General features: G+C 55.6%; 1 protein-coding gene across 1 annotated transcript in view; it reads left to right on the forward strand.

Annotated features, from left to right (window-relative positions):
* The window catches only part of LOC132381382 (protein-glutamine gamma-glutamyltransferase K-like), a 42,332-nt gene that overhangs the window by 14,646 nt on the left and 11,531 nt on the right, over positions 1 to 16,155 (forward strand). Inside the window, 6 exon segments of the mRNA XM_059950747.1 lie at positions 102 to 286; positions 9,223 to 9,361; positions 9,866 to 9,969; positions 10,563 to 10,651; positions 13,963 to 14,116; positions 15,758 to 16,042. Coding sequence (XP_059806730.1) covers positions 102 to 286; positions 9,223 to 9,361; positions 9,866 to 9,969; positions 10,563 to 10,651; positions 13,963 to 14,116; positions 15,758 to 16,042 — 956 coding nt within the window.

The following is a 16,155-nucleotide window of genomic DNA, read 5'->3' on the forward strand; positions in this document are numbered from 1 at the left end:
CTTGTCATTATCAGCTGACTGTGACTCATTTTAAACCCCCCCCCATTCCCCTCTCTCCCTGCCCCCCCCCCCCCACCGGAAATCTCAGGGTGAATTCGCAGGACGACGCGGGGGGTCCTGGTGGGGAACTGGTCGGGTGATTACTCCGGTGGGACACCTCCCACCAGCTGGGTGGGAAGTGTGGAAATCCTGCTCCAGTACCTCCACTCGGGACGTTCAGTATGCTACGGCCAGTGCTGGGTCTTCTCGGGGGTCACAAACCACAGGTATGGACCCCCTCCAACTTGTTCAAAACTCCCCTCCAACTCAACTCCGTCCAAACTCCCCTCCAACTCAACTCCGTCCAAACTCCCCTGCCACCCAACTCGTCCAAACTCCCCTCCAACCCAACTCGTCCCAAACTCCCCTCCAACTCCGTCCAAACTCCCCCTCCAACTCAACTCCGTCCAAACTCCCCTCCACACTCGTCCAAACTCCACTCTAACTCAACTCTGTCCAAACTCCCCTCCAACTCTCCAAACTCCCCTCCACCAAGTCCATCCACTCCCCCAACCACTCCAACCACCTCCCTCCAACCCCAACTCCATCCAAACTCCCCTCCAACCAACTCATCCCCAAACATCCCCTCCAACCCCAACTCGTCCACACTCCCCTCCAACCCAACTCGTCCCAAACTCCCCTCCAACCCAACTCGTCCAAACTCCCCCCCAACTCGTCCAAACTCCCCTCCAACTCGTCCAAACTCCCCTCCAACTCGTCCAAACTCCCCTCCAACTCGTCCAAAACTCCCCTCCAACTCGTCCAAAACTCCCCTCCAACTCGTCCAAACTCCCCTCCAACTCGTCCAAACTCCCCTCCAACTCGTCCAAACTCCCCTCCACTCGTCCAAACTCCCCTCCAACTCGTCCAAACTCCCCTCCAACTCGTCCAAACTCCCCTCCAACTCGTCCAAACTCCCCTCCAACTCGTCCAACACTCCCCTCCAACTCGTCCAAACTCCCCTACCAACTCGTCCAAACTCCCCCTCCAACTCGTCCAAACAACTCCCCTCCAACTCGTCCAAACTCCCCTCCAACTCGTCCAAACTCCCCTCCAACTCGTCCAAACTCCCCTCCAACTCGTCCAAACTCCCCTCCAACTCGTCCAAACTCCCCTCCAACTCGTCCAAACTCCCCTCCAACTCGTCCAAACTCCCCTCCAACTCGTCCAAACTCCCCTCCAACTCGTCCAAACTCCCCTCCAACTCGTCCAAACTCCCCTCCAACTCGTCCAAACTCCCCTCCAACTCGTCCAAACTCCCCTCCAACTCGTCCAAACTCCCCTCCAACTCGTCCAAACTCCCCTCCAACTCGTCCAAACTCCCCTCCAACTCGTCCAAACTCCCCTCCAACTCGTCCAAACTCCCCTCCAACTCGTCCAAACTCCCCTCCAACTCGTCCAAACTCCCCTCCAACTCGTCCAAACTCCCCTCCAACTCGTCCAAACTCCCCTCCAACTCGTCCAAACTCCCCTCCAACTCGTCCAAACTCCCCTCCAACTCGTCCAAACTCCCCTCCAACTCGTCCAAACTCCCCTCCAACTCGTCCAAACTCCCCTCCAACTCGTCCAAACTCCCCTCCAACTCGTCCAAACTCCCCTCCAACTCGTCCAAACTCCCCTCCAACTCGTCCAAACTCCCCTCCAACTCGTCCAAACTCCCCTCCAACTCGTCCAAACTCCCCTCCAACTCGTCCAAACTCCCCTCCAACTCGTCCAAACTCCCCTCCAACTCGTCCAAACTCCCCTCCAACTCGTCCAAACTCCCCTCCAACTCGTCCAAACTCCCCTCCAACTCGTCCAAACTCCCCTCCAACTCGTCCAAACTCCCCTCCAACTCGTCCAAACTCCCCTCCAACTCGTCCAAACTCCCCTCCAACTCGTCCAAACTCCCCTCCAACTCGTCCAAACTCCCCTCCAACTCGTCCAAACTCCCCTCCAACTCGTCCAAACTCCCCTCCAACTCGTCCAAACTCCCCTCCAACTCGTCCAAACTCCCCTCCAACTCGTCCAAACTCCCCTCCAACTCGTCCAAACTCCCCTCCAACTCGTCCAAACTCCCCTCCAACTCGTCCAAACTCCCCTCCAACTCGTCCAAACTCCCCTCCAACTCGTCCAAACTCCCCTCCAACTCGTCCAAACTCCCCTCCAACTCGTCCAAACTCCCCTCCAACTCGTCCAAACTCCCCTCCAACTCGTCCAAACTCCCCTCCAACTCAACTCCGTCCAAACTCCCCTCCAACTCAACTCCGTCCAATCTCCCCTCCAACCCGTCCAAACTCCCCTCCAACCCGTCCAAACTCCCCTCCAACCCCGTCCAAACTCCCCTCCAACCCCGTCCAAACTCCCCTCCAACTCGTCCAAACTCCCCTCCAACTCGTCCAAACTCCCCTCCAACTCGTCCAAACTCCCCTCCAACTCGTCCAAACTCCCCTCCAACTCGTCCAAACTCCCCTCCAACTCGTCCAAACTCCCCTCCAACTCGTCCAAACTCCCCTCCAACTCGTCCAAACTCCCCTCCAACTCAACTCCGTCCAAACTCCCCTCCAACTCAACTCCGTCCAAACTCCCCTCCAACTCAACTCCGTCCAATCTCCCCTCCAACCCGTCCAAACTCCCCTCCAACCCGTCCAAACTCCCCTCCAACCCCGTCCAAACTCCCCTCCAACCCCGTCCAAACTTCCCCTCCAACCCCGTCCAAACTCCCCTCCAACCCCGTCCAAACTCCCCTCCAACCCCGTCCAAACTCCCCTCCAACCCCGTCCAAACTCCCCTCCAACCCAACCCCGTCCAAACTCCCCTCCAACCCAACCCCGTCCAAACTCCCCTCCAACCCAACCCCGTCCAAACTCCCCTCCAACCCAACCCCGTCCAAACTCCCCTCCAACCCAACCCCGTCCAAACTCCCCTCCAACCCAACCCCGTCCAAACTCCCCTCCAACCCAACCCCGTCCAAACTCCCCTCCAACCCAACCCCGTCCAAACTCCCCTCCAACCCAACCCCGTCCAAACTCCCCTCCAACCCAACCCCGTCCAAACTCCCCTCCAACCCAACCCCGTCCAAACTCCCCTCCAACCCAACCCCGTCCAAACTCCCCTCCAACCCAACCCCGTCCAAACTCCCCTCCAACCCAACCCCGTCCAAACTCCCCTCCAACCCAACCCCGTCCAAACTCCCCTCCAACCCAACCCCGTCCAAACTCCCCTCCAACCCAACCCCGTCCAAACTCCCCTCCAACCCAACCCCGTCCAAACTCCCCTCCAACCCAACCCCGTCCAAACTCCCCTCCAACCCAACCCCGTCAAACTCCCCTCCAACTCGGTCCAAACTCAAACCCCCACATGCTGTGAACAGTGAGAAGTGTAGAGGGACAGAGGGACCTCAGTGAACGAGGGTTGGACACACACTGTGAACGGTGGGGAGTGTCGAGGGACAGAGGGACCTTGGTGTACGAGGGTAGAACACTCTGTGAATGGTGGGGAGTGTCAAGTGACAGAGGAACTCGGTGTACAAGGATAGAACACACTGTGAATGGTGGGGAGTGTCGAGGGACAGAGGGACCTCGGTGTACAAGGGCAGGACACACTGTGAATGGTGGGGAGTGTCGAGGGACAAAGGGACCTCGGTGTACAAGGGTAGAACACACACTGTGAATGGTGGGGAGTGTCGAGGGACAGAGGGACCTCAGTGTACGAGGGTAGAACACACTGAATGGTGGGGAGTGTCGAGGGACAGAGGGACCTCGGTGTACGAGGGTAGGACACATACTGTGAATGGTGGGGAGTGTCGAGGGACAGAGGGACCTCGGTGTACAAGGGTAGGACACACACTGTGAATGGTGGGGAGTGTCGAGGGACAGAGGGACCTCGGTGTACGAGGTTAGGACACACACTGTGAATGGTGGGGAGTGTCGAGGGACAGAGGGACCTCGGTGTACGAGGTTAGGACACACACTGTGAATGGTGGGGAGTGTCGAGGGACAGAGGGACCTCGGTGTACGAGGGCAGGACACACACTGTGAATGGTGAGGGGTGTCGAGGGACAGAGGGACCTCAGTGTGTTTAGCTGCTCAGTTGAGGAAAGAACACCAGAGACACGAAATTGCCGATGAAACGGTTTTTATTCAGAGGAGAGCTCTAGCCTCACGCACTTGGGGGGTAAGTTAGTCAACTCCCAATTTGTCGGTTCACAGAGGTCATACTTATACCCAAAAACGGGGCATTACATTCACAAATATGGTTCTTGATTCAAATTCATAAATTGATTGGCTATTGCATTGCGAAGCAGGCGAAATACTCGGAATCAGTATAGATGCAAGGGAAATACTAGGAATAGGTATGGACACAAGCAAAACCCTCGAAATAGGGATATAAATCAGATTCCTTGCCAGACACATTGTCTTGTGGTAAGTACGGTTCCCTCTCTTCGTGGTTGCCATATCCGTCTGGTGCTCTATTTTAGTTACCTGCTCCCTGTCCTCCCACACTTCCCCAATCCCATACTCTGTCTCCAGTCCTGTACACATTCTTTGCTACAATTACCCCTTGTCTCCCCCTTCTACATGTTCCCCTCACCCTCTTCACATATTCAAGTGTACGAGGGTAGGACACACACTGTGAACGGTGGGGAGTGTCGAGGGACAGAGGGACCTCGGTGTACGAGGGTAGGACACACACTGTGAAATGTGGGGAGTGTCGAGGGACGGGGACCTCGGTGTACAAGGGTAGGACACACACTGTGAATGATGGGGAGTGTCGAGGGACAGAGGGACCTCGGTGTACAAGGGTAGGACACACACTGTGAATGATGGGGAGTGTCGAGGGACAGAGGGACCTCGGTGTACAAGGGTAGAACACACTGAATGGTGGGGAGTGTCGAGGGACAGAGGGACCTCGGTGAACGAGGGTAGGACACACACTGTGATTGGTGGGGAGTGTCGAGGGACAGAGAGACCTCGGTGAACGAGGGTAGGACACAGTGTGAATGGTGGGGAGTGTCGAGGGACAGAGGGACCTCGGTGAACGAGGATAGGACACACACTGTGAATGGTGGGGAGTGTCGAGGGACAGAGGGACCTCGGTGTACGAGGGTAGGACACACACTGTGAATGGTGGGGAGTGTCGAGGGACAGAGGGACCTCGGTGAACGAGGATAGGACACACACTGTGAATGGTGGGGAGTGTCGAGGGACAGAGGGACCTCGGTGAACGAGGGTAGGACACAGTGTGAATTGTGGGGAGTGTCGAGGGACAGAGGGACCTCGGTGAACGAGGATAGGACACACACTGTGAATGGTGGGGAGTGTCGAGGGACGGAGGGATCTCGGTGAACGAGGGTAGGGCACAGTGTGAATGGTGGGGAGTGTCGAGGGACAGAGGGACCTCGGTGAACGAGGGTAGGACACACACTGTGATTGGTGGGGAGTGTCGAGGGACAGAGAGACCTCGTTGAACGAGGGTAGGACAGTGTGAATGGTGGGGAGTGTCGAGGGACAGAGGGACCTCGGTGTACAAGGGTAGGACACACACTGTGAATGGTGGGGAGTGTCGAGGGAGAGAGGGATCTCGGTGTACAAGGGCAGGACACACTGTGAATGGTGGGGAGTGTCGAGGGACAGAGGGATCTCGGTGAACGAGGGTAGGACACACACTGTGATTGGTGGGGAGTGTCGAGGGACAGAGAGACCTCGTTGAACGAGGGTAGGACAGTATGAATGGTGGGGAGTGTCGAGGGACAGAGGGACCTCGGTGTACAAGGGTAGAACACACTGAATGGTGAGGAGTGTCGAGGGACAGAGGGACCTCGGTGTACAAGGGTAGAACACACTGTGAATGGTGGGGAGTGTCGAGGGACAGAGGGACCTCGGTGAACGAGGATAGGACACTCACTGTGAATGGTGGGGAGTGTCGAGGGACAGAGGGACCTCGGTGTACAAGGGTAGAACACACTGTGATTGGTGGGGAGTGTTGAGGGACAGAGGGACCTCGGTGAACGAGGATAGGACACACACTGAATGGTGGGGAGTGTCGAGGGACAGAGGGATCTCGGTGAACGAGGGTAGGACACAGTGTGAATGGTGGGGAGTGTCGAGGGACAGAGGGACCTCGGTGAACGAGGGTAGGACACACACTGATTGGTGGGGAGTGTCGAGGGACAGAGGGACCTCGGTGAACGAGGGTAGGACACACACTGTGATTGGTGGGGAGTGTCGAGGGACAGAGGGACCTCGGTGAACGAGGATAGGACACACACTGAATGGTGGGGAGTGTCGAGGGACAGATGGACCTCGGTGAACGAGGATAGGACACACACTGTGAATGGTGAGGGGTGTCGAGGGACAGAGGGACCTCAGTGTGTTTAGCTGCTCAGTTGAGGAAAGAACACCAGAGACACGAAATTGCCGATGAAACGGTTTTTATTCAGAGGAGAGCTCTAGCCTCACGCACTTGGGGGGTAAGTTAGCCAACTCCCAATTTGTCGGTTCACAGAGGTCATACTTATACCCAAAAACGGGGCATTACATTCACAAATATGGTTCTCGATTCAAATTCATAAATTGATTGGCTATTGCGTAGCGAAGCAGGCGAAATACTCGGAATCAGTATAGATGCAAGGGAAATACTAGGAATAGGTATGGACACAAGCAAAACCCTCGAAATAGGGATATAAATCAGATTCCTTGCCAGACACATTGTCTTGTGGTAAGTACGGTTACCCTCTTCGTGGTTGCCATATCCGTCTGGTGCTCTATTTTAGTTACCTCCTCCCTGCCCTCCCACACTTCCCCAATCCCATACTCTGTCTCCAGTCCTGTACACATTCTTTGCTACAATTACCCCTTGTCTCCCCCTTCTACATGTTCCCCTCACCCTCTTCACATATTCAAGTGTACGAGGGTAGGACACACACTGTGAATGGTGGGGAGTGTCGAGGGACAGAGGGACCTCGGTGTACGAGGGTAGAACACACTGTGAATGGTGGGGAGTGTCGAGGGACAGAGGGACCTCGGTGTACAAGGGTAGGACAGACACACTGAATGGTGGGGTGTGTCGAGGGACAGAGGGACCTCGGTGAACGAGGGTAGGACACACATTGTGATTGGTGGGGAGTGTCGTGGGACAGAGAGACCTCGGTGAACGAGGGTAGGACACACTGTGAATGGTGGGGAGTGTCGAGGGACAGAGGGACCTCGGTGTACGAGGGTAGGATACACACTGTGAATGGTGGGGAGTGTCGAGGGACAGAGGGACCTCGATGTACGAGGGTAGGACACACTGTGAATGGTGGGGAGTGTCGAGGGACAGAGGGATCTCGGTGAACGATGGTAGGACACAGTGTGAATGGTGGGGAGTGTCGAGGGACAGAGGGACCTCGGTGTACAAGGGCAGGACACACTGTGAATGGTGGGGAGTGTCGAGGGACAGAGGGACCTCAGTGTACAAGGGTAGAACACACTGAATGGTGGGGAGTGTTGAGGGACAGAGGGACCTCGGTGAACGAGGATAGGACACACACTGAATGGTGGGGAGTGTCGAGGGACAGAGGGATCTCGGTGAACGAGGGTAGGACACAGTGTGAATGGTGGGGAGTGTCGAGGGACAGAGGGACCTCGGTGAACGAGGGTAGGACACACACTGATTGGTGGGGAGTGTCGAGGGACAGAGGGACCTCGGTGAACGAGGGTAGGACACACACTGTGATTGGTGGGGTGTGTCGAGGGACAGAGGGACCTCGGTGAACGAGGATAGGACACACACTGAATGGTGGGGAGTGTCGAGGGACAGATGGACCTCGGTGAACGAGGATAGGACACACACTGTGAATGGTGAGGGGTGTCGAGGGACAGAGGGACCTCAGTGTGTTTAGCTGCTCAGTTGAGGAAAGAACACCAGAGACACGAAATTGCCGATGAAACGGTTTTTATTCAGAGGAGAGCTCTAGCCTCACGCACTTGGGGGGTAAGTTAGCCAACTCCCAATTTGTCGGTTCACAGAGGTCATACTTATACCCAAAAACGGGGCATTACATTCACAAATATGGTTCTCGATTCAAATTCATAAATTGATTGGCTATTGCGTAGCGAAGCAGGCGAAATACTCGGAATCAGTATAGATGCAAGGGAAATACTAGGAATAGGTATGGACACAAGCAAAACCCTCGAAATAGGGATATAAATCAGATTCCTTGCCAGACACATTGTCTTGTGGTAAGTACGGTTACCCTCTTCGTGGTTGCCATATCCGTCTGGTGCTCTATTTTAGTTACCTCCTCCCTGCCCTCCCACACTTCCCCAATCCCATACTCTGTCTCCAGTCCTGTACACATTCTTTGCTACAATTACCCCTTGTCTCCCCCTTCTACATGTTCCCCTCACCCTCTTCACATATTCAAGTGTACGAGGGTAGGACACACACTGTGAACGGTGGGGAGTGTCGAGGGACAGAGGGACCTCGGTGTACGAGGGTAGAACACACTGTGAATGGTGGGGAGTGTCGAGGGACAGAGGGACCTCGGTGTACAAGGGTAGGACAGACACACTGAATGGTGGGGTGTGTCGAGGGACAGAGGGACCTCGGTGAACGAGGGTAGGACACACATTGTGATTGGTGGGGAGTGTCGTGGGACAGAGAGACCTCGGTGAACGAGGGTAGGACACACTGTGAATGGTGGGGAGTGTCGAGGGACAGAGGGACCTCGGTGTACGAGGGTAGGATACACACTGTGAATGGTGGGGAGTGTCGAGGGACAGAGGGACCTCGATGTACGAGGGTAGGACACACTGTGAATGGTGGGGAGTGTCGAGGGACAGAGGGATCTCGGTGAACGATGGTAGGACACAGTGTGAATGGTGGGGAGTGTCGAGGGACAGAGGGACCTCGGTGTACAAGGGCAGGACACACTGTGAATGGTGGGGAGTGTCGAGGGACAGAGGGACCTCAGTGTACAAGGGTAGAACACACTGAATGGTGGGGAGTGTTGAGGGACAGAGGGACCTCGGTGAACGAGGGTAGGAGACACACTGTAAATGGTGGGGAGTGTCGAGGGACAGAGGGACCTCGGTGAACGAGGGTAGGACACAGTGTGAATGATTTGGTAGTGGAGATGTGGTGATTTTGTGACGTGGTGGTTTGAGGAAGGGGTGGGTCTCACTGCCTCGCTCTCTTTCCTCCGCATCCCTCTCGCAGTGCTGAGATGTCTGGGCATCCCCGCCCGCCCAGTGACCAACTTCTCCTCGGCCCACGACACCGACGTCAGCCTCACCACCGACGTCTTCCTGGACGAGGACTTGAAGCCCCTCGAGGAGATGAACTATGACTCCATCTGGTGAGGGGGCAGGGGCCAGATGGAGGGGAGAGGGAGGGAGGGTGTTTGATGCACCTCTCCCCACAGAATGGGGTTTCACCTGTCACTGCGGCCTCTCTCTCCTCCTCCCCTCTCTCCTCCTCCTCCCCTCTCTCCTCCTCCTCCCCTCTCTCCTCCTCCTCCCCTCTCTCCTCCTCCTCCCCTCTCTCCTCCTCCTCCCCTCTCTCCTCCTCCTCCCCTCTCTCCTCCTCCTCCCCTCTCTCCTCCTCCCCTCTCTCTTTATTCCTTCCTTGTCTATAGTTGTACATTCAAGGCAGAGGTTGGTAGATCTTCGATTGGTCGGGGCATGAGGGGATACGGGGAGAGGCAGGAGACTGGGACTGACAGGAAAATTGGATCAGCCATGATGGAATGGTGGAGCAGACTCGATGGGCCAAATGGCCTAACTCTGCTCCTATATCTTATGGTCTTTCTCTCTTCCTCGTTTCCCTCTTGCCCCCCTTCCCAACCTCTTTCTGCTCCCAGGAATTTCCACGTCTGGAACGACTGCTGGATGTCCCGGCCGGATCTGCCAGCGGGACATGGGGGCTGGCAAGCCGTTGACGCCACTCCCCAGGAGACCAGCTCAGGTAGGGTCCTCGGGTGCTCCTCCCTCCATCGCCTCCCCTCCTCCCTACCCTCAAACTCACCATACCTTCCCTCATTCCCCACTGATTTTCCCTCACTACTCACTCCTCCCCTTTTCATCCCCCCCTTCTCGGTCTGACCTTGCTGCCTCCTTCACTCCCCTCTCCACGGAACACCCTGTTTCTCCCTCACGGTGCACCCAGTGATATGGGGAGAGGGGAATGGGGCTCCCTGTGGGAGAGTGAGATGGGAATGGGGCTCCCAGTGGGAGAGGGAGATGGGAATGGGGCTCCCTGTGGGAGAGGGAGACGGGAATGGGGTTTTCTGTGGGAGAGGGAGATGGGAATGGGGCTCCCAGTGGGAGAGGGAGACGGGAATGGGGCTCCCAGTGGGAGAGGGAGATGGGAATGGGGCTCCCAGTGGGAGAGGGAGATGGGAATGAGGCTCCCAGTGGGAGAGGGAGGTGGGAATGGGGCTCCCAGTGGGAGAGGGAGACAGGAACAGTGCTCTTAGTGAGAGACAGAGACAGCAATGGGGCTTGGCTCTCCTGGCATTTAACCCCGCTATTCCCCCCTCCCCCCTCCCCATGCTACAGGCATTTACTGCTGCGGCCCAGCCTCACTGGAAGCCATCCGCAATGGGCTGGTCTACCTGACCTACGATGCTCCTTTCATCTTCGCTGAGGTGAGATTGTCCGGGGGGGGGGGGGGGGGCAGAGAAACGGATGTGAATGTGTCTGTCGTTTCTGCATGTTTTTTACCCTCTCTCTGTGAAAAAAAAACACTTGTCCCACACTTACACCCTCCCCCCCACCTTCAATGTCCATTTCCTCCCACTCCGGGAAAAAGGACCCTAGCTTTACCTCTGCCTCTCCTAATCGTACAAACCTCTGCCTGGTCTCCCCCCAACAGTCTCCGCCACTCCTGGATTCGTCTGACCTCTCCCTACATCTCCCACCCAGTGAAGCTCTTCCCCACCCTCTCCGAAGCCCCCACACCCTTCCTGTACTGGAGCAGCCAGAACTGCACACAGTGCCCCCGAGGCGGCTTGCCGGCTTCTGAACTCAGTTCCTCGACTAGTAAAGGCACGCGTACTGTACGCCTTCTTTTCCGGCCTCTCAAACTTAGCCGCCTCTTTCAAGAAACTCCGGGCTCGGGTTCCTCGCCCCCTCTGACCATCACAAACGCCAGGGGTTCCGCAGGCGCTGGGGATCTCGAGCAAAATCCGCACAGACTGCTGGAGGAACTCAGCAAATCAGGCAGCATCTGTGGAGGCGAACAATGGACAATAGGTGCAGAAGTAGACCATTCGGCCCTTCGAGCCTGCACCGCCATTCTGAGATCATGGCTGATCATCTACTATCAATACCCAGTTCCTGCCTTGTCCCCATATCCCTTGATTCCCCTATCCATCAGATAGCTATCTAGCTCCTTCTTGAAAGCATCCAGAGAATTGGCCTCCACTACCTTCCGAGGCAGTGCATTCCACCCCCCCGCAACTCTCTGGGAAAAGAAGTTTTTCCTTAACTCTGTCCTAAATGACCTACCCCTTATTCTCAAACCATGCCCTCTAGTACTGGACTCTCCCAGCATCTGGAACATATTTCCTGCCTCTATCTTGTCCAATCCCTTAATAATCTTATATGTTGCAATCAGATCCCCTCTCAATCTCCTTAATTCCAGCGGGTACAAGCCCAGTCTCTCTAACCTCTCTGCGTAAGACAGTCCGGACATCCCAGGAATTAACCTCGTGAATCTACGCTGCACTTCCTCTACAGCCAGGATGTCCTTCCTTAACCCTGGAGACCAAAACTGTACACAATACTCCAGGTGTGGTCTCACCAGGGCCCTGTACAAATGCAAAAGGATTCCCTTGCTCTTGTACTCAATTCCCTTTGTAATAAAGGCCAACACTCCATTAGCCTTCTTCACTGCCTGCTGCACTTGCTCATTCACCTTCAGTGACTGATGAACAAGGACTCCTAGATCTCTTTGTATTTCTCCCTTACCTAACTACACCGTTCAGATAATAATCTGCCTTCCTGTTCTTACTCCCAAAGTGGATAACCTCACACTTATTCACATTAAACATCATCTCCCAAGTATCTGCCCACTCACCCAGCCTATCCAAGTCACCCTGAGTTCTAACATCCTCATCACGTCTCACTGCCACCCAGCTTAGTATCATCAGCAAATTTGCTGATGTTATTCTCAATCATCTAAATCATGCCTTCAGCTAAATCGTTGATGTAAATCGTAAACAGCTGTGGTCCCAATACCGAGCCCTGTGGCACCCCACTAGTCACCACCTGCCATTCGGAGAAACACCCATTCACCGCTACCCTTTGCTTTCTATCTGCCAACCAGCTTTCTATCCATGTCAATGTCTTCCCCCCAATGCCATGAGCTCTGATTTTACCAACCAATCTCCTATGTGGGGCCTTATCAAATGCCTTCTGAAAATCGAACAAGCCATTGACGTTCATGCGCAGCCAAGGGAGGGCCCCAGCCTGAAACGTTGATACCCCCCCCTCCACAGATGCTACCCGGCAATCAGGAGAAATCACTCTTCCCAGAGGGTAGCGAACCTGTGGAATTCTCTCCCCGGGGAAACAGTAAGTACGGCACCCAGTAAAAGTATTCATTCCCACCAAATCCTCTGTTCACATTACAACCGGGGTTTCGATCGATTTAACCGAGGACTTGTGAATCACGTGCTCCTTTATTCACAGTACAGACCCCCCGCCACCCCAAGAAAAAAAACTGGGGAAATTGTAAAGCGTGAAAAATAAAAAATTCAAAACCTGAAGTTAGTCATTCTGATACAGAGTATTAGATTTGTACCGCTAATAAGGCATATCCTTGCCCGTGAGGGCCTGACAAAACATCGCTTAGATACCGGGGAGATGCCAAGGAAGGTTTTGTGGTCGGATGAAATGAAAGTGGAACTTTTTGGCCTCGACACTGGGCAGTACGCGTGGTGTGAGCCAGGTTACACGTCCCTATGTACAGTTCGCTGGAGGTAGCCTCAGGCTATGGCGATGCTCTCCAGCAGCAGAGGCTCTGGATTAAAACCTGCTGGTCTCTGCCAGAAAGCATAAACTGGGGAGGAAGTTTGTTTTCCAGCAGGACAGATGCCCGGAGCACACTGCCAGAGCAACCATGGAGTGGCTTCGAATGGCCCAGTCAGAGTCCTGAGCTTAACCCCATCCAGCATCTGGCATTGCCCACCGACGCCGCTCCACAAATAACGCTGGCACAGCTTGAGGAGAACGGGCGAGTCTCGCGTTGTGCGGAACTAACAGAGACCTGTCCAGAAAGACTGCGGGCGGTAACAGCTGCGAGAGGCGGCTCTGAGCACTCGGACCGCTGACGGTTCCGTTTTCATGCTTTAAAATCTTCCGGGGAGGCTGCACTGTGGACAAAAGGAGCACGTGATTCACAGATAAAGATTCTCAGTTACATTGATCAAAATCCCCGGTTGTAATACACGTTTGTGTGAACAAAGGTCTGGGGGCTGAATACTTGCACAAGGCAGATTTTTGCATGGTAGGGAGGTAAAGGTTACGGGGAAAACCGCAGGCAGGCGGAGGTGAATCTACGGCCAGATCACCCATGAACTGACTGAATGGTCAACCCCGCTCTTGTTTCTTAACGTTTCATGCACCCGATGATTATTTCGGTAAGCACAGTATTCCAGACATGGCCTCTGACATCGTGCTGACTCTGAACCTCCAGCCCCTTCGCAAAAAACACCAACTCGTTGTCTGCCTTCGGAGACCCCTCCATAGAGGCTGCCTGACCCGCCGAGTTTCTCCGGCATTTTGTGTGAGTCCCTCTGTGAGAGGCTCCTGGCGTTCATGGTGGACTGTCTCCTCTCAAACGGCAGCACCCAGCGCTCGCCCCGGTTAGACTCCACCTGCCACTTTGCTGTGGCGCGCAAGCCTGGGCACCCGCTCAAGATTGACACTATTTGCTCCCCTCTGCCCCTCCCAGGTAAACAGTGACAAAGTCTTCTGGCAAAGGCAGGCGAATGGACAGTTCCAGAAGCTGCTGGTGCAACAGAAGGTGGTGGGTCACAAGATCAGCACGAAGGCGGTGGGTTCCGATGAGAGGGAGGACATCACCCTCCTCTACAAGTATAAAGAAGGTGGGTGGTCACATCATGAACCCCCAGGATCACACAGAGAATCTCCGTCCACACACTCCCAGGGTCAGACAGAGAATCTCCCTCCACACACTCCCAGGGTCACACAGAGAATCTCCCTCCACACACTCCCAGGATCACACAGAGAACCTCCCTCCACACACTCCCAGGGTCACACAGAGAATCTCCCTCCACACACTCCCAGGGTCACACAGAGAATCTCCCTCCACACACTCCCAGGGTCACACAGAGAATCTCCCTCCACACACTCCCAGGGTCACACAGAGAATCTCCCTCCACACACTCCCAGGGTCACACAGAGAATCTCCCTCCACACACTCCCAGGGTCAGACAGAGAATCTCCCTCCACACACTCCCAGGATCACACAGAGAACCTCCCTCCACACACTCCCAGGGTCACACAGAGAATCTCCCTCCACACACTCCCAGGATCACACAGAGAACCTCCCTCCACACACTCCCAGGATCACACAGAGAATCTCCCTCCACACACTCCCAGGGTCACACAGAGAATCTCCCTCCACACACTCCCAGGGTCACACAGAGAATCTCCCTCCACACACTCCCAGGGTCAGACAGAGAATCTCCCTCCACACACTCCCAGGGTCAGACAGAGAATCTCCCTCCACACACTCCCAGGGTCAGACAGAGAATCTCCCTCCACACACTCCCAGGATCACACAGAGAACCTCCCTCCACACACTCCCAGGGTCACACAGAGAATCTCCCTCCACACACTCCCAGGATCACACAGAGAATCTCCCTCCACACACTCCCAGGGTCACACAGAGAATCTCCCTCCACACACTCCCAGGGTCACACAGAGAATCTCCCTCCACACACTCCCAGGGTCAGACAGAGAATCTCCCTCCACACACTCCCAGGGTCACACAGAGAATCTCCCTCCACACACTCCCAGGGTCACACAGAGAATCTCCCTCCACACACTCCCAGGGTCACACAGAGAATCTCCCTCCACACACTCCCAGGGTCACACAGAGAATCTCCCTCCACACACTCCCAGGATCACACAGAGAATCTCCCTCCACACACTCCCAGGGTCACACAGAGAATCTCCCTCCACACACTCCCAGGGTCACACAGAGAATCTCCCTCCACACACTCCCAGGGTCAGACACAGAGAATCTCCCTCCACGCCGTCCCATCTCACACTCCCGGAGTCAGACACAGAGTGAATCTCCCTCCACGCCGTCCCATCTCACACTCCCGGAGTCAGACACAGAGTGAATCTCCCTCCACGCCGTCCCATCACACACTCCCGGAGTCAGACACAGAGTGAACCTCCCTCCACACCGTCCCATCACACACTCCCGAGGTCAGACACAGAGTGAACCTCCCTCCACACTGTCCCATCACACACTCCTGGGGTCAGACAGAGTGAAACTCCCTCCACACCGTTCCATCACACACTCCCGAGGTCAGACACGGAGTGAAACTCCCTCCACACCGTCCCATCACACACTCCCGGGGTCAGACACGGAGTGAAACTCCCTTCTGGAAGGGACAGTGGGAGGAAGGGAGATGTCCTCAGGATGGGAGGTGAAGGGAAGGACCCACCTCCAGCCACAACTGACTGTCCCTTCTCCTACCCCCTATCCCCAGGTTCAGATGAGGAGCGGATTGCTGTGGAAACGGCCTGTCGCCACGGCAGCCGGCCCAACACTTATGAGTGCGGGCGAGTGCGGGGCGAGGTGGGGGCCGAGGTGTCCGCTCCGGACGGCGTGGAGATGGGCCAGGACTTTGCGTTGACTGTGAAGCTGAGCAACAGCAGCGATGAGGCCCGCACCCTCCTGCTCTTCATCCAGGCGGCCGTCATGTTCTACACCGGCGTCTGCCGGGCGCCGTTCCACAGGGACCGCCGCGAATTCCTGCTGGAGCCCAACCAGGGTAGGCCGCGATCGCAACCCCTGACCTCCAGCCCTCTAGTGGGCCTTGGTGGGGTTTCGACTGCTTGCTCTCATTGGCTCAGCAGTTGGAGGAATGGGCGTAATGACCATGGG

This window comes from Hypanus sabinus, chromosome 26, assembly GCF_030144855.1.
Source record: "Hypanus sabinus isolate sHypSab1 chromosome 26, sHypSab1.hap1, whole genome shotgun sequence".
Classification (NCBI taxonomy): domain Eukaryota; kingdom Metazoa; phylum Chordata; class Chondrichthyes; order Myliobatiformes; family Dasyatidae; genus Hypanus; species Hypanus sabinus.